At 37.4% G+C, this 19,721-nt stretch overlaps 3 protein-coding genes across 3 annotated transcripts; all 3 read right to left on the bottom strand.

Moving 5' to 3' along the window:
* Positions 1–6,800: 6,800 nt before the first annotated feature.
* On the bottom strand, positions 6,801–8,697 carry LOC149236167 (galactinol synthase 1-like). The gene is made up of 3 exons (XM_089372326.1): positions 8,223–8,697; positions 7,333–7,788; positions 6,801–7,233 (listed from the first exon to the last, which is right to left on the bottom strand). Exons 1-3 carry the CDS (start codon positions 8,571–8,573, stop codon positions 6,997–6,999), a joined length of 1,044 nt encoding a protein of 347 aa, XP_089228452.1. The 5' UTR covers positions 8,574–8,697; the 3' UTR covers positions 6,801–6,996.
* Positions 8,698–12,001: 3,304 nt separating this feature from the next.
* On the bottom strand, positions 12,002–13,897 carry LOC149236166 (galactinol synthase 1-like). Its single transcript, XM_089372325.1, has 3 exons — positions 13,431–13,897; positions 12,550–13,005; positions 12,002–12,447 (listed from the first exon to the last, which is right to left on the bottom strand). Exons 1-3 carry the CDS (start codon positions 13,779–13,781, stop codon positions 12,211–12,213), a joined length of 1,044 nt encoding a protein of 347 aa, XP_089228451.1. The 5' UTR covers positions 13,782–13,897; the 3' UTR covers positions 12,002–12,210.
* Positions 13,898–15,948: 2,051 nt separating this feature from the next.
* On the bottom strand, positions 15,949–16,509 carry LOC149236165 (S-adenosylmethionine decarboxylase proenzyme 3-like). The gene has a single exon (XM_089368793.1). The coding sequence runs from the start codon at positions 16,507–16,509 to the stop codon at positions 15,949–15,951; it is 561 nt and encodes a 186-aa protein (XP_089224919.1).
* Between the last annotated feature and the right edge of the window lie 3,212 nt (positions 16,510–19,721).

Below are 19,721 nucleotides of genomic sequence, written 5' to 3'. Positions count from 1 at the left end.
GTAATTCATCAATGACAGGAATGGGAAACTTATCTTTAATAGTGAACTTGTTGAGCTCCCTATAATCTGGACACATGCACCATGATCCATCCTTCTTGTGCACCAATACTACTGGAGCAGAGAAAGAACTTTGACTAGGTTGAATTATACCAGCCTCTAGCATTTCTGCAACAATAAGTTCAATTTCACTCTTTTGGGCATAGGGATATCTGTACAGCCTGATGTTTGGAGGAACACTTCCTGGAACCAGATGAATAGCATGATCATGATCACGAATAGGTGGGAGACCTTTGGGAGTCTCAAATACCTTGGAATGATTGTTCAAGACTTTTTGGAGATCTGGAGAAATAGATGATTTCGATGTGGAAACATCTAGCGAACATAATTGTGCAATTACACCTCTTTGTTCATTTTTTAAAATCTTTGTCATACTGTTAGAGCTGATTATCTTTCCCGGTTTCCCTACAATACCCCTTAATTCAACTTCCTTTCCTTCCACAGAAAATTTCATGAAAAGTTCTTGAAAATTAAAAGCTATTGTACCCAAGGATTGTAGCCATTGGACTCCTAGTACAACATCAACACCTCCCATTGTAATGGAAAGCATTGGGCTAGTCAATACATATTCTCCCATGGATAGCTTGATATTATGGCACTTTCCAGAGCAATTTATTGTTCCTCCATTTGCAACCATCACTTAACACTCTGGTGTTGGATATAGGAAGTAATTTAATTCTTTTGCTACCTTACAATGAATAAAATTGTGGGTACTTCCTGAATCAATCAACACTATTACCTTTTTCTTCTTGATTTGTCCTTTTATCTTGATGGTTTGAGGAGTGGTAATTCCAGCCAATGCATTACAAGATATGGTCGGATTCATTTCTTCTTTATCTAGGCTTTGTTCCTGGAGTATATCCTCTTCTTTTGACCTTTCTTGCTCCTTTTCTTCTTCCTCTTCACAATCTATGTAAAATAATTTCTTCTCAGCACACTTATGACCTTTAGTGTATTTGCTATCACAACTGTAACAAAGCCCTTTTGCTCTTTTTTCTTCCAATTGTTGTGGTGTCAACCTTATAGGTTGTGGAAGACTAGGGGCAACAACACTTCCATCTTTATAGTTGTGAATGGTATGCTTCCTGGTTGCCATAATTTTGCTTTCCGTTTTTCTTGCTAACCTGAATTCCTTCTCTAATGAATCAGGTTCCCAAAGGCGAACATCATGTTGGATATTATCCTTTAAAGTCCCTATGAACACATCAATCCTATGCTCCTTTGGAATATTTTTTACCCTTATGTTCAATTTTTGGAACTTCTCAATGTGTTCCATTATTGAACCCTTTTGTTTGAGACTTATCAATTGGTTAAAAAAAGTGTTGCTTTTTGTATCCTCATAATGTGTTGTCAATTCTTCCATAAAAATTTCCCAAGTGATAATTTGTTTACGAGAGCAAAGCCATTGATACCATACAAACTGATTTGGTTCCAAATATAAAGTTGCAATACATACCTTTTGTGTGTTTTGCGTATTATTGAGATCAAAAAATTACTCCCTCTGTAATATCCATGTTGTGGGATCCTTGCCATCAAACTTCCTCATATCGCTTTTTCGAATATGGTGGGTCTTCGATCCAACATTAGAGTCTATGAAATCATGATTAACATTTCTTTTCTTCACATCATGAGTTTCCTTTACTACCTAAGTATTTCTTGTAGAAAATTTGTCAAATCTATCTTCAAATCGTCAATTTTAGCTTCCACGCCCTTTATCTTAGATTCCACACCATTTATCTTAGCTTCTGTTAGCTTTTGTGAGAGTGAAATTTGTTGCACTTGGTCTTGTAATTTTGATATATCATGTAGCATTTCTTCCTCTTCCTCATGAGTCATGCTAGAGCTTTCAGGTTGCTTATTAAGTGTTTGCATTTTCCTTCCTCAAGGTATCAGTTACCAATAATAATTCTCTACTATGCCCTTTGAATTCCTTCAAAATAATTTTTCAAACCAAGCTTAAGAAAAAATTAAAAAAAATCTACACACCTTTTTCAACTTTGTAGGAGCTTTATATTGCCTCTGGTGTATCTCTATAATTTTGGATCATCTAATTTTGAAATTGTGACCTGTAGTATCCCTCTTTGTCCTCTTTCCAATGCCACTAGTCTGATCCCAATTGGATTCTCCAAGGAAGATTTATGCCAAATATCCCACAGTGACCTGATTATAGACTAGTTCAGAAGAGCGAACTTGTACGATGTGCCACGTGTCCCTGTTTCAACCTTTGGGTCTGAAAAATATATACAAGAAACTACAGTCCATCTTCTTTCTCTCCCGTTGGTCGATTCATTCTTACACATCCTCTCCCATTGGTCGAGTCATGCTTACGCATCCTCTCCCGTACCTTCTTACAAAATTTCAATCCGATGCTCAGAGAGAAAGTTATGACGATTTTCCCCAGGTCACCTGTTTGGAATGTAATTTAGAAGTATGCAAAAAGACCAACTTCCTCAGATCATATCTCCGCAAATATAGTGCAAAAAGATCTGAAATTCGGATCCGAGGTTCAGTGCAATTTTGTCTCAATTGGGTTTTTTTTCGCTTCTGAAACGTCGCAGAAAAAAAGTTATAGCGAAAATGCCACGATGACCTATTTGGAGCAGCGAAACCCTAAAATCCAAAGCTCTGATACCAAATGTTATGAAACCAGCTCACAAAAAGATAGAAAAGATAGATCAACGCCTTAGAATTCAGCCTCTTCGAGGGGGAAACCTCCTTTACATTACATAAATGAATGATTCTTTGATGATTCAAATGAAAAAACCTCCTTTCTATATATAGGAGTCTAAGGAGTCACAATATAACCCAATAATAATATAAAGGCACAAAAATAACAATAGAGGGATTCTATGGGGCATAGTAATAACAATATGGGGACAATAGGGGCACAACAATGTTAATAAGGGATACAACTATAATAGTAATGGGGTAATCACTAGTATTATATGGACCTAACAATGCTTCCAATCTAGCCTGCATCTGTTGCATAGCTTCCATCACCTCAGCATTTGCAATTGGTCGTCCTCTTCTACCATGTCCCCGTCCTCTTCCAACTCTGAAAGCCATATTAGGTTTCCTTCTCTTTCTTTTGAGATTCAATTCAATGTCAACATGTTTCTCTGATACCACTAATGATGGAGGTCTAGGTACAGGAAGGAGTGATAATCTCCAAAACTATAAAATTATGTCTTCTATTTCCGTTTCTGGGTGTAATTTCTCGTTCAGTGGACTCTCTGTCATCCATCGATAACCTTTTAGTATCACTAGGTTAGCGAACCCCTCTAAGAACCGCAGAGTTCCACCAAACCTCCACTAGTTGGACCCAACGGTGATATAAACCATAACTTAATAAACCTTTAAATCCGCCTTCTAAAACTTATTATGACCACAACCTATCAGATCGTTTAACCATGCCTTAGCCTTTAAAAACCCCGATCATATAACTTAACCGATTTTCCTTTATAAATCAGGACTACAACCCTCTATCGGAAGACATAGGTTTACATAGGAAAACAACACACCCAACACAAAAGCCGAACTTTAAATATTATATAAACCGCACTTATAATTGTCATCGGCTCCTCTACACCATTGATCTTATCTAAGATCCAACGATCACAATGTTTCCCGATCTCTGAACCTGCTCCACTTGTGTCAACCGTTGATTTCACATTAACAGATTTGATGGCTTAAACACATATCGGGTGGCTAACCTGCGCACTTGAAACCCGCCCGATAAGCAGTTTAACTCTCTCCCTCTCCACTACGTGTCACCGTCTGTATGGAATCGGAGCCCAAATGGTGAATATCGGTTACGGACCTTCTTGCGCCAGATAACCACTTGCGGTTTCTTCAAACCTCTTCAGTTTGTTAACTATCAGTTAACCTTTGCGTCTGAACCCTGTTGATCTGCCTCAGCCTCTGTCTGTGGTCTTCCTCCACAATCTCGACCTTCCGCTTAATAAACTCAGGGTTTTATGATCAATTCAATTAAAAAAGAAAACCATGAAAATTACCATAATCAACACCATTCCATCCAATTCCACAAAACACCATTTAAACCTCGAATTTCGCAATAAAACAGAGGTTTCGAAGAAGATTATTCTTCGGGATTTGATAGAGAATTTGTCATTCACATACACAGAAACTAAGATTTCTCAATCTACTGAATTCGCTCCAAGGAAGCCAAATTTCTTCAATAGTCAAAATCCCTTTACAATAGCGTGAAAAATTCATAAGTACTGGTTCATCCTAACAACCAGATCCTAATACAAAGGCTAAAATTTATTAATCCTATATGTTCTGTGAGGAATTCTCCTCGAGAATCTCCACTACAGATAACTAACTAACACTTATTACATCATGATCAAATCCAATATTCTAGCTCTATGCCTAACTAGAAAAACATGGAAACTGATGGCTAAAGGATCCCACTCCTTTGCTTGTAATTTTTTTGTAATTTTGGAATAAGTTTGAAGCCTTTTCCCTCCCAGTCTCATGCTCCTGCATCAGTATGACACAACCTTCCATACTTCATAAAAAATATAACAATTTTTGGCACTTTATGGATATCATCCTCCATCCATTACATCACTCTTGAAAGGGACTATAAAGGCTCAACCAGCAACGGACCGCATACAACACCAACAAGAGTTTCTCAAACTATTGAAGGACAACTTGGTTATGGCACAAAATAACATGAAACAATACGAAGATCAACATCGCAGTGAAAAGGACTTTGAAGTGGGGGATTGGTTATTTCTAATACTATAACCATATAAATAGATGTACCTCAAGAAATAAAAGGACAATAAAAGAAGGACAATAATGTGTTGTAGAGGATTAGAAGAATGGTTTACAAATTGGAGCTACCTTCATTTTCACGTGTACATCAAGTCTTCTGTGTTTCTTGCACAAAGAAGGTAATTTGTGATAAGATCCCAATCCAGATTATTTTATACCATAGATTAATGAAGAAGGGAAAATAATTCTAGAACCTGAAACAATTTTGGAAACAAGGACTAGGCAACTAAGAAATCAAACACTTATTGAGTACCTTGTTAAATGGGAGAACCTACCAGTGGAAGAAGCAACGTGGGAAGATGATTTGTTCATGTAGAAACACTCACGGATAGTGAAATGTTGAGGAGAATACTTTTTTGAAGGGGAGGGTCATGTTAACCCTATATAAGCCCCATGTTAACCCAAAAACCCCTGATTATGTCCTAGATATTGAGTGATTACATTTCTGTTGTTATATTGTTATGTAGGCTAGAACCGCTCATGGTCCCATTTTATTATAATTGTACCCTTTCTCTCCTACACACACACACACACACTAAGGAGGCCTAGTCTTAGGAGCATCAAATATTGTCTTGTTCATTGTATTTATTGTAAAAGAAGGTTTCCCCTCAAAATGCACTGTAATTATTGGTTTCTTATCATTTTTAAGGCATAAGGATCATAACATTCAAGGTGACATAACCCTTAATGAATGTGACAAGGTGATGTAAATATTGAGGAACATAGCAATTGAACATAACAAAATGATTTTGAATGTTCTAATGTGACATAATCATTAAGGAACATCACACCTAACATAACTCCTAAGGAATGTTGCAATGTGACATAACTTTTGATAGATGACAAATTGTGATACATCCATTAAGGAATGTAACAATTTAATGATAGTCAACCATGATGAACATGGTGATGCCACATTACCATAGTAAACCATTGTTAAACATAATCAACAACATCAACCATCATATGCAGTCATGGTGAACCAAAGTCGATTATAATAAACTTATATCAACCATGTTCAACCATAGTCAAACATCATCAAATGTGGTTAACTATAATAAAGCAAAGTTCACCATAGTGAATCCATAATAAATCTAAGTCAATGAGGGCAACTTTAGTAAACTAAACATAAACTAGAGTCTATCATAAGTAAACAATTGTAAATCAAATTCAACCATAACTCAACCAAGCATAAAACAAATCAATTATAAGTAAACCAAAGACAACCAAGGCCTAGCAAAGTTAACCATGATCAACCATAGACGACCATGATTAACTAAATATATCTATAACAAACCATGGTAACCATAATCAACATTTTTACCCATGATAAGCATCATTAACCATAGTCAAACATGATCAAACAGATTCAACCATGCCCAATTGTAGTTCAATATAGTCAAATAAGACCAACCAAATTTAATCATAGTAAAACATGGTTCATCCAAATCAATCATAGTCAAACATATATATATATTATTAATTTTAAAATTAAGACCAACCTATACTAACAAAATAAACACTTATTTTATATATATATATATATATATATTATTAATTTTAAAATTAAGACTAAGCACATTTGTATAAGACCCTTAGTGTATGAAACACTCAACCTATCACACCTGTGGTGATTGCCACCTGTAGTGATTGAAAACTGGTTGTGCTTGCCACTTGTGGTGATTGAAAATTGGTTGTGCTGATAACTCAGCACTTTGTAGCTAGTGACGTCGCATTGGACTGTGAGACTTTTTGAATGGTAGCAACCAGATAGCTGAGATAATACTTTCAAGAGTTCTGTAAATCACATATTTAGCGCTTTGTAGTGTGCCGCTGAATCAGATAGTGAGACTTTTGAGCTGTTGTAAACAGAGAATTGAGATTATAATTTCAAGAGTTGTTCAACATCACATATTAAGCTTTATTCATTTAAACCAATATATTTTAAAATATCAAATATCATTTTCATTAATGGCTCAGGGCACGACGAGCCTCTCGGCTATAAATACAAAAATACAAACGATGTCAGTGGTATGTTTCGTAAATAACGAGACGGAACTGCGTGACCACTTTGACATCACACTTTGTATTGCATAAGAATCGATCTTCTGCCGACCGATAACGGCATTAAGTTGCCTAAGCGGCAGGCGAAAGAGAGAGCAAAGGGTTTGGTACAGGAAAGGCTGCAGCCAGTCTGGAGCTGCTAGTCATCTGTTGCAGCTCTGAGAGAGTCTCCGAATCGGGCATCGAGTCAGTCGATTTGAAGTCCAAGGACGGATCGTTATAGATATCCCACCACTTCTTTACCAACATCTTTATATCTTCTCTGTCCATGTTCTCCTCCTTGCCTGTGTACCTCCACGGCTTCGATCCCTGCGCCACCATGACCGCATATATTTTAGATATGAATTGAAGTTTTCCAAAAATTTAGGAAATAGTTACTACGATTCAGGCATAAATGAAAATACTTACGGCAGCACAGTAATGGACGACTTTCACTCCGTCCAAATCAACGTTCTCCGGGTGGCGCCACAGCATGGCCAAGACCAGATTGTAGGCCAAGGGAATTGGTTTGTACACCTTGTTAAAGAACATGTTCAATAAATCCTGCTCCGCGAAGGGCGTGGGAGGGGTGACCCTTAGGGTTTCAATGAGCGTATCGTACGTCAGCTTGCTGGGCTCGAACACGAACATGCCCGCATTAAAGTACAGGGAAGGGGGCTGTCCTAATTCTTCTGTCCACTGCACCTTCTCCGGGCACTGCTGGCAGTAACCTATCTTGTACTGCCGAGTGTGGCTCCACGTCTTTTCGCAAAAGCAGTCCATCGCAGCATAGAAATGGCCATCCGGAAGATCGAAGAGGTGATCGATATTCTCATACACTTGAATGTCTGCATCCAGGTATATAAGCTTACTGTATTCTTCGAACTGGACCATCACAACCCCATAAAACAAAGATTTCAGATATTTAATTACTCAGATAAACGTAAGAGTTATTTTCATTTCTTCCCTAAAAGATTCTAGAAAAGATTTAAGAAATAATACATAAAAGATTCAAGAAAAGGGAATCGGAATACGAAATGTAAGAGTTCTTTTCATTTCTGCTCTAAAAGATTCAGGAAAAGATTCAAGAAATAATACATAAAAGATTCAAGAAAAGTGAATCGGAATACGAAATGGCAGTTATTTTCATTTCTTCTTTAGAAGATTGAAGAAATAATACATAAAACATACAAAAAAAGGGGAATCAGAATACGAAATAAGAGTTCTTTACATTTCCGCTCTAAAAATTCAAGAAATAATAAATAAAAGATTCAAGAAAAGGGAATCGGAATACGAATGGACGTTAGTTCAAATTATACCTCCCATATCCGGAGCTTGGAATAATTGATGACATAATAAGCCATGGCAAACTGGACCTGGTTCTCCGGAGGATAGATGGGCTCAATTTGATGAACAATGCAACCCTGACTCCTCAGAAGCTGCCTGTGTTCCTCGGGAACATCTGGAAGAACGGCTACGATGAGGGGATACGCCGAATTAACCTTGCGCAGGCCTTTTACGAGGCCGACAACGCCCTTGACGTAGTCGCCTGCGCCAGCCAAGAACGTCACATAAGCTCTCTTCGAGTATCCACGGCGCAGGCCGCTCACCGCCATCGCCTTACCTCTGGCAGCGTTGATCAATACCTCGGCTGCTACCTCTGGAGCCATCTCTATTCCCTGAAGCACAAATCTCTGTCTCAACAAGAAGACGAACCAGAAAACCCTACCTCACAATTACTAAGAAAGCGAATGCCGCTCAGTGAGTGAAGTCTGCTTGAATTTATTTGCAGTTCTGTGGTGTTATATAGAGCTCTTCCTCATGAAATGAAATTAAATGACATTACACGGAAATCCAAAATGAAACGAAATGAACACCAGAAGAAGAATCGCGACCGCCTCCCAGTATCTTCTCGCTAATCACCCATGTTGTGAGCACGACTAGAACCTTCTGGTGCACCAGGCGGACGGTTCAGATCGCCTAGTGCTCCACAAATCGAAGGTCCGATTTGCGAGATAAAAAAGAGTTGAGTTTGTGGCTCTCGTGTTTCCCCCGATTCCCTCAGTAAATTGCTGACACGTGTCTAAATAATAAGCTAGTTAGAATCTACGATTCCTGACAAAGCCGTGTTAGGGTTTATGAAAGGAATCAAAATCCTATCTTACTATTCGTCCATGTAAGCACTATTGTCGCTATTCAGTCTGCGCTCACAACTGTACCTAGACGTTGACGTGTCAGGTACATGTAAACGTTTTCATTACTATTCACTATCTGCTGACAAGTGCACCTAGACGTTGACGTGTCAAGTAGAGCATTGGAAATGTGTCTCGGCAGATCTATCTACGGTCTTCGAAATGAATCTGAGGTCAGCAATAGCGGTTGAGTTCACATGCGTTCGAGAAAGCATTAATAAAATAAAATATTTTTCATTTCATTATAAATAAAATATTTTAATATCTATTTTTAATAAAATAATTTTATTTTTATTTTTTATATTTTATATTAAAAAAAAAATATTAATTTTTATTTTTTATATTTTATATTAAAAAAAAATATTAATTTAGAAATTTTATATTAATAATAAAATTATAAAAGTGTATGAAGGTTGATAGGTTAAAAATAAATAAAAAATTAAAATTATATAATATTTAAAGAAAAAAGAAAAAAATTATTTTAAAGTCCATGAGGCTAAAGATAGTTTATGGGACAAATTGCTTCTTCATGTGCTTGATGTATTTGACCATTTTTCTGTGAGGCCTCACAATAAATGCTCCCAGCTTCTTGGCAAAACCCTCGCTAAATAGATTTTTAAGGTCACGGTAAGATACCAAATTGGTGTATAAGACTCTCTTGTTTGTGGGACAAATTGGTGTATGAGACCCCCTTGTTTGTGGTACAAGGAACTCACCCACCTCCGCGTAGTGAAATTAGTGTATGAGACCCTCTTATTTGTGGGAGAAATTGGTGTATGAAACCTCCGCATAGCAATTTGACTGCTAAGTCTACAAAGACATACATACAGTGATGTGTGGTGAGACGGTTGGGTTTGTTGGGTGAAACCCACGAGGTCAAGGTTCAAATCACATTGAGTATATTGTCTTGCTATGGTGTGCAGTTAAAGGACTCCCCCTAGCGTGAATCTCCGCTCTTGCCAAAATCATAAGAAATTAGTATATCTGGCTTGCAAGTTGTTGAATGTACTCTTGGTGTTATAGTGGTAGCTACGAGAATTGATCCTGGGTCTTCCTTAGATTAGGTCTGGCAGATACACACTCTACCCCTCTGGTTTTGAACTTGTGACCTCTTATGAAGAAACACATACTCTTAACCATTAAGCCCACATAAACTATATAAAGTCAATCATGTTCAAAAATTTAATACTATAATTTAAGATTTATGTTTATCAAAATGTCACTATATTTTTCCACTATCAAATAAGAATGTCACAATATAATTTTGTAATAATAATAAACTTCAAACATAATCCAAAAAGGTTAAGTTTATACACATTTTTCAAAGCAATGATCCTGGGTCTTCCTTAGATTAGGTTTGGCAGATACACACTCTACCCCTCTGGTTTTGAACTTGTGACCTCTTATGAAGAAACACATACTCTTAACCATTAAGCCCACATAAACTATATAAAGTCAATCATGTTCAAAAATTTAATACTATAATTTAAGATTTATGTTTATCAAAATGTCACTATATTTTTCAAATGAGAATGTCACAATATAATTTTGTAATAATAATAAACTTCAAACATAATCCAAAAAGGTTAAGTTTATACACATTTTTCAAAGCAATGAGATATTAAGATATCTAACATAGAAGGGTAAAGACATGTGAAGAGGGAAATGGATTCATAAATTTCACTTTGGATGATTCTCTTAAATTTGGAAAAATAATAATGCAATGATGAAAATGATGAAAAAATATACTAATTTACAACAAATCTTTGGAAGAGCATGTACAACACGCTGACAAGGTCTTAACATTTTTGGAAGAGAAAATATATATGGAAAGCCTTCCAATTGTGCCTTAGGATTCAATAAATGGAATATTTGGGTCATATTGTATCACATGATGGTGTCAAGGTGGATCCTAACAAAATAAAAAAAATGAGAGAATGACCAATCCACAATACCTTGAAGAAGCTCATAAGATTGTTAGGTTTGGCAAGATATTATCACAAATTTGTCAAGAATTATGGTCAAATAACAACAACTCTAAAAAAATTGTTGAATAAGGAAGCATTTTCTGCGACTCAACCAAAGCATCTGAAGAACTTAGAGAGATTATGTGTACAACTCCCATCTTAGTGACACATGACTTCACAAAAATATTCATTGTGGAGTTTGATGCCTCAGGACATAACATTGGTGTAGTTTTGATGCAGGGAAGAGGGCTCATTGTCTTTGAAAGTAGTGAACTTAAAGGAATGAACTTACTCAAACCCATCTATTAAAAATCAATGTTAGCCATACTATATGCAGTTAATAAATTGTATTCATACCTAATAGGAAGACACTTCAAAGTAAAAACATATCACGATAGTTCAAATTACTTCTTCAGAAGATGAATATAATGCTTTCAAGGAACTGAACTGAAAAAAATATTTCATTTCAGAATGTGATGCATTCAATTATGATATCATATTAGCCTCAATGAATTGATATTATCTTTTCATTGAAAATACTAAAAACACATTATTATCTTTTCATTAAAAATACAAAAAACACATTGTCACATTGTCTTGTCATCGAGACTAAAAACACAAAACAGTATTAGTGCATATTATACACATAAAAATCATTTATACACTTATCTCAACATGCCACTGTCGTGATTGAAAACTCGGTTCTGAATTGTCAGGACTTTGTAGCGAGTGCATTGGATTGCGAGACTTTTGAATGGTAGCAACCGGAGAGCTGAGATAATACTTTCAAGAGTTTTCTAAATCACATATTTAGCGCTTTGCAGTGTGTGCCGCTGAATCAGATAGTGAGACTTTTGAGCGGTAGTAAACAGAAAATTGTGATTATAAATTCAAGAGTTTTCCGCATCACATATCAGGCTTTATCCCTTTAAACCAATATATTTTGAAATATCAATTATCATTTTCATTTATGGCCTGTAGGGCATTGCAGGGCACAACGAGCCTCTCGGCTATAAATACAAAAATACAAACGATTTCAGTGGTATGTTTCGCAAATAATGAGACGGAACTGCGTGACCACTTCGACGAGCATACTTTGTATTGCATAAGAATCGAACTCTTGCCGACCGATAACGGAATTCAGCTGCCTAAGCGGCAGGCGAAAGCGAGAGCCAAGCGTTTGGTCCAGGAATGGCTGCAGCCAGTATGGAGCTGCTAGTCATCTTTTGCAGCTCTGAGAGCGTCTCCGAATCGGGCATCGAGTCAGATGATTTGAAGTCCAAGGACGGATCATTATAGATATCCCACCACTTCTTTACCAACATCTTTATATCTTCTCTGTCCATGTTCTCCTCCTTGCCTGTGTACCTCCACGGCTTCGATCCCTGCACCACGTCCATCACCGCACATATTTTAGATATGAATTAAAGTTTTCCAAAGATTTGGGAAATAGTTACTGCAGTTCAGGCCGAAATGAAAATACTTACGGCAGCGCAGTAATGGACAACTTTCACTCCGTCCAAATCCACGTTCTCCGGGTGGCGCCACAGCATGGCCAAGACCAGATTGTAGGCCAAGGGAATTGGTTTGTACACCTTGTTAAAGAACATGTTCAAAAGATCCTGCTCCGCGAAGGCCGTGGGAGGGGTGACCCTTAGGGTTTCAAGGAGCGTATCGTACGTCAGCTTGCTGGGCTCGAACACGAACATGCCCGCATTAAAGTAGAGGGAAGGGGGCTGTCCTAATTCCTCTGGCCACTGCACCTTCTCCGGGCACTGCTGGCAGTAACCGATCTCGTACTGCCGAGTGTGGCTCCACGTCTTTTCGCAAAAGCAGTCCATCGCAGCATAGAAATGGCCGTCCGGAAGATCGAAGAGGTGATCGATGTTCTCATACACTTGAATGTCTGCATCCAGGTATAGAAGCTTGCTATATTCCTCGAACTGGACCAGCACAAACCACATAAGACACAGATTTCAGATATTTAACAAATTAGATAAACGTAAGAGTTCTTTTCATTTCTTCCCTAAAAGATTCGAGAAAAGGTTTAAGATATAATACATAAAAGATTCAAGAAAAGGGAATCGGAATACGAAATGTAAGAGTTCTTTTCATTTCTTGCCTAGAAGATTCAAGAAATAACATGAAAGATTCAAGAAATGTTAATCAGAATCTGACACGGAAGAGTTATTGTCATTTCTTCCCCTAAAGATTCAAGAAATAATACATAAAAGGTTCAAGAAAAGGGAGTCGGAATACGAAATGTAAGAGTTCTTTACATTTCTGCTCTAAAAGATTCAAGAAATAATAAATAAAAGATTCAAGAAAAGGGAATCGGAATAGGAATGGAAGTTAGTTCAAATTATACCTCCCATATCCGGAGCTTGGAATAATTGATGACATAATAAGCCATAGCAAACTGGACCTGGTTCTCCGGAGGATAGATGGGCTCAATTTGATGAACAATGCAACCCTGACTCCTCAGAAGCTGCCTGTGTTCCTCCGGAACATCTGGAAGAACGGCTACGATGAGGGGATACGCCGAATTAACCTTGCGCAGGCCTTTTACGAGGCCGACAACGCCCTTGACGTAGTCGCCTGCGCCAGCCAAGAACGTCACATAAGCTCTCTTCGAGTATACGGTGCGCAGGCCGCTCACCGCCATCGCCTTACCTCCGGCAATGTTGATCAATACCTCGGCTGTTACCTCTGGAGCCATCTCTACTCCCTGAAGCACAAATCTCTGTCTCTACAAGAAGACGACCCAGAAAACCTTACCTCGCAATTACTAAGGAAGCAAATGCCGCTCAGTAAGTGAACTCTGCTTGAATTTATTCACAGTTCTGTGGTGTTATATAGAGCTCTTCCTCATGAAATGAAATTAAATGACATTCCACGGAAATCCGAAATGAAACGAAATGAAAACCAGAAGAAGAATCCAGAAGGGCGCCGGCGGCTGAGACCGCCTCCCAGTAACTTCTCGCTAATCACCCATGTTATGGGCACGACTAGAACCTTCTGGTGCACCGGGCGGACCGTTCAGATCGATTCATGCTCCAAAAATCGACGGCCCGATTTGCGAGATCAAAAAGAGTTGAGTTTGTGGTTCTCGTGTTTCCCCGATTCCCTCAGTAAATTGCTGACACGTGTCTAAATAATAAGCTAGTTAGAATCTACGATTCCTGACAAAGCCGTGTTAGGGTTTATGAAAGGAATCAAAATCCTGTCCTACTATTCGTCCATGTAAGCACTATTGTCGCTATTCAGTCTACGCTCACAAGTGTACCTAGACGTTGACGTGTCAAGTACATGTAAGCATTTCCATTACTATTCACTCTCTGCTGACAACTGTCCCTAGACATTGACGTGTCAAGTAGAGCATTGGAAAGGTGCCTCGGTAGATCTATCGACCGTCTTCGAAATGAATCAGAGGTCAGCAATAATGGCTGGGTTCACACGCTCACGATAAAGCATTAATAAAATAAAATAAATAAAACTTGCAATTGCCTCAAAATGTGGACAGAGAGGCGAATAAGTTTTTTAAATTGGAAACTACTAAGAGAAACACATTTATAGATATGTATGCGATATGTATTGGTAAATTTAAATTTTATATAAATATTGTAAAAGATGATATTTTAGTTTTATGAATTAGCTCAAATTAAAAACACTAATTTAATATATTTCTAATAAAACATTAAAAATAAAAAATAATTGTGATTGAAAACTACTATTTAAATTCAATTAAAATAATGATTAGATTAATTTGATATATTTCTAATAAAACACTAAAAATAGAAAATAAGTGTGATTTAAAATTACTATTTAAATTCAATTAAAATAATGATTAGATTATATAATTGAAGATGTATATGTTGAATGTGTTTACGAAAGTGGATATGAGAAACACATGAACTATGCTTTATGTCTCAACATGTTCTCACAAGGCATGGTGACATGGAATATGCATTTTTCACTGGAGATTGGGAATGAAGATACTTTGTATTAATCTCCTCGGTGAGATTTGTTACTATGATCATTTCAACAGCTTTAACGTGAAATTGAGTACTCTTTTTAGATGCAAATGGAGCCATAGCATCACTTCCTGTATTTGTTTTAACGTGAAATTGAGTAGCTTTTTTAGATGCAGATGGAGCCATAGTATCAGTTCCTGTATTTGTATTTGTTTCACCCTATGTACCACTACTTTTTAACCCTGATAAATTTCTACGGTCATTTCCCAGACTACTTTGACGGTTGCCATTTTGTTTGCCTATCGACGTCTCATTAAGCTTGGCTCTCTCCCCTGAATCTACCAACTTGTCATCTTAGGTAGCCATCCCAAAACTATAAATACCATTTTGTACCTGCAATCAAAAGTCATCATCAATGGACTAATAGAACTCGATAGTATGGACTTCAAAAGAGAAACTTCCAAACATTCTTAATATGCCCGTACCTCAACTATGCTTATTCCAGGCCCTTCAAGGATCAATCTACGAGTTAGCATTGGCATTTGGAGTTTTTGTTTGTCAATAAGTGGAGATTCTCTCATATTCTATAACTGTGCTACTTCTGCTTCTTTCCTCACCAACGCCTTTCAAACTGTCTACCTGCAAGTAAGGTTGAAACCATCTTCCTGAGTTACATGAATTGTAAATAAAGCAGGTCCTTCAATAGAATTCATGGAGTAACTGCAAGGATCAAATTCAAGATCAAAGACTTTCGCCTGAGGAAGAATTTTCGATATACCGGAATTAAGTGTCATTTCTGCCGCAGAATTACAAGGATGCTTATAAAACAGGGAAGCACAGTTGCTGTCAAGCTGAGTCATGCAGATCTCCAATGTAAAAACTAGAGAAGGTGCACCCTCCGATGCGAAATCATCAAAAGAAGCGGAGTAGATATGCCAGTGAAGAAGCGGAGTAGATATGATAGTTGTAAAACGTTCCAGAATTTCCCATAACATAAGCCATTCCACCAAATCCGAGAGCTCCAAAGTACTTATCCAGATATGACACTTCCTCAGAAAAGCTCCGATGAGGAAATGGCTGTGCTCCGTTATGGATGAATGTTCCACGAGTGTATTTAACTTTTTTTACAGAAAGAGACTGGTTGGTTGCATTGCTTAAAATCGGAGGGATGGAAAGCAGCAGCTTGGTCGTCCCGCAGGTTTCGAGAATGATCTTAAATGGGTAAACATAGAGACTCGACTCTGACAAGAGATATGAATCGAAATGTTCATTAGAGAGCTCAGAAACTATTTTGCATTCGGCTGCGTTGAGCATTTCATCCAATTGGGTTCGAGTGAGTGCCCTTAGGCCCCTGCCCTTTGATTCAGTAAAAAATGAAGATACAAAAAACTCAATATCTAACTGCTTTTCAAATCCTTCGAAACCAATTGTAGTCATCGGGCCGGCAACCACTTCTTCACAAGCCATATCCATTTTGAATTGTAGCAAAGATGGAATACAAAACAAGATAGCGCGTTGAGGGATAGGAATCTAATCTGACAGCCTTACAGATCTCCTCCTAGCGATCTAATTCTAAATCCTAACTGCACAGTTGTTACTTCGACAATATTAGGATGGCTCTTGGACGCACTGCACAGAAATGCAAACCAAAACCAGATGTGAGATACTGTACAATAAAATATTCAGTAACAGTATTTGATAATGAAGATGCATAGTATCTACAATTGTAGCAATCTAGGCAGAATTGAAATGGATTGTCCTGGAACTCCGACGTAAAAGACTCTGACATAAAACTGGTGTGCACATATGTCAAGTGGGGAGTAGAAAGGTGACGTAAAATCTGTGCATAGATGTCAATAGGAAACCATGCTAGATGTCAATAGGAGAATGAAAGTGTCAATAGGAAGCTTATTGGCCTAATAAAATATTTTTAAGGTTTATTGTGCAAAACAAAAAACATTTGGATTTAACAAAATAATAAATGGTTTGGTAAATGGGGTTTTTACTTGAACAAATGTCTTATAAATAGTAAAGAGATATTTTTTTTTGTTATGGATAAATAGTAAAGAGATAAAAACCTTTGTTATGGATAAGTTCTACAGGCTCCTTGTACTTGGGATAAGGAACTATGGAGAAAGAAAAAATACTATATTGAAGTGTTTAATGTTGGAAATAATACTGAGAGGGGGGGTGAATCAGTATTATCAGATTAATAAAACCTTTTCAATTTCCTACTCAGAAACATATACGTGACTTATGTTAAGTGAACCAGCGTGTACACGCGACTGTGTCTAAAGCAACTAGCGTATATGCAGATATCTTATGATTCAGTTAATCTTATCTTCAGTAAATGCATCAGAACATTATTAAGCAATTTAGCAGTAAACAGGTGCAGTATAACAGAACAGAATCATCACACAAGAGCCACACACATGAACACCATGATATAAGGTGGAAACCCAATGTGGGTGAAAACCACCTGCTGCAATTCGTCTCTTTCTTTCTTTAATGAGAAACTTCTTTTACAATATACTGGTGCAGTCCTTTACCAGTATGCAGGCTACAACCTGCAGAGGGCTACAACCCTCTCTCTCGTTTTCCAACTACTTTTGGAAGGGAGCTACAACCCCCTCAGCTCTTGTACTAGCTGATCTATTTACTAGTACGTAGGTGCTGACCCTACAACCTTCAGGGACCACGTTTCATCAATTTTCAGACTGGATCCAAGAGTACAAAGCAAACATTACCACAATACAATCATCAACTATACTTGCATCATAATTCATTAAACAACCCAATACCGAATCACTGAAACCCTGTCATCAAGAACACAGAACCCAACCAGAATCTAGAACTCTGCAACAACCACCAGAATCAGCAACAACCTGAAATATCAACCCTTATCATGCATACGCTACTTCACTGTACCAAAACCGCGTGTATACGCGCTTTCTCCAAAGGCAACCCGCGTGCAGATCTAGAAATGATTACTTCTGCCTTTGCTGTCAGATCCGACCCTTACTAAGCGTCCCGAACAGATAACCAACAATACCAGATCCTCTCACTGCGTCAGCCACACACAATCCATGCTCCTTTGCCTAGTGATCTTCTCCTTATATAGCTTTAGGCCTTGTTCAATACCAAGAGCCAAAACCATAGAAACATAATACCATCAACTTCAATACTAGGGATCGACACGCCCGTCGAGACACAATGGTCCGAAACCATAGGCACAACTTCCAAGGACTAACCGCCATGGACCAAAGGTACGTTTCCACATACACGCGCTTTTGCTGAAGCCAACCTGCGTGTACACGCTGATTCTCCTTGCTGAACCTGCGTATATCTCTTTCTTGTCCTGCTGTACTGAGATCTGTCTTCTAGTTAAGTTGTCATCACCTGTACCAGTCTCTGAGCACCTGTACCAACCTTCTGAGTGAGTTGCCATCAAGGACAACACTTGAATCATAATGCCAACATTTAATCCCCAAATGTGGTAGATTATGTAATTTGATTGCATGGTTTATGTTAGAAAATGGAGGAAGTTTTGATTGGAGATGAGTTTTGGGACTTAAAATCAGATCACAAGCCAATTTATTTAAGTTTCTCTTGGACTAGGAAAAAACAATTAGAGTCAAAAACTCATTGTGTTCAACAAAAATCTCCCAAAGGGCAGAATTCTTTTGACTCCAGAAAATTGCAATACCTTCAAAATGACGCTAGAGAGGCTCTTCGAGAAGGAGAAAGCCTCAATTCACGGCCTTCATAGTCACAAATTAACACATTTAATTCAAAGCGCACTTGTAGAGTGCAAAATAGCAAAAATTACGAAGTCTAAAACAAATTTCTTTACGATTAATGCTTGGTTTGACAAGGAATGCAAAAAGGCAAGGAGAATGTGGAAAGAGTCAATAAGGATAACATAAAGCTCAAAGCTTACAAGCAGATATTAAAGGCAAGGAGAATGTGAAAAGAGTCAAACAAGGATAACATAAAGCTCAAAGCTTAGAAGCAGATATTAAGAAAGAAAAAGGTCAATTTCATGGTTTCAAGGAGGGAAGAACTAATCTTCCTTGGAAAAATAATCCCAAATTATTTTGGAAGGAGCTCTAATCAAGAAAGATACGAACTGAAAAATAGTATTACAACTTCTAAATAGTTTGACTATGAAATTCATTTAACACCCTTACTCAAATCACATTCAACTACTATGAAATGACAATGATCCTCCATAAGTGTACGACACATGTGTAGTAGCTGACGTGGAGACTGCGTGTTGTTTATTTCATATCAATCACATTAGTGGGATCTGTGCATGTTATTCATATGATTGATTTGAATCCACGAAGAGGTGGCTACCTTTTATTAATTAAAGCATATTTCTTGATAAAATATTTACCCATGAATTTATTTGCTTTCATATATAATATGAGCTCTTTGTTTCTATATGATTTATATGTAACAAGGGCCAAAGGGAACATAACTGTTTACACTATAAGTTTAAAAGCCATCATAGATGACAACTCTACCACACATTGATTCTTTATATACCTTATTGTATTCTTTCCATACCTTAGTGTATTGAACTGTTGGTTTATATAGCCCATACTTTGAAATTCACTCATATATGTCCAACCTAAAAACTTAATCAAACTAAAAAGATTTAACTTTATCTCATTTATTAT

This window comes from Pinus tabuliformis, chromosome 8 (assembly GCF_031772625.1).
Source record: "Pinus tabuliformis cultivar Carrire ecotype Pingquan chromosome 8, CPIR1, whole genome shotgun sequence".
NCBI classification, from domain to species: Eukaryota; Viridiplantae; Streptophyta; class Pinopsida; order Pinales; family Pinaceae; genus Pinus; species Pinus tabuliformis.
Note: the sequence above shows the minus strand (reverse complement) of the source record. Positions and strands in the feature narration are given on the sequence as shown.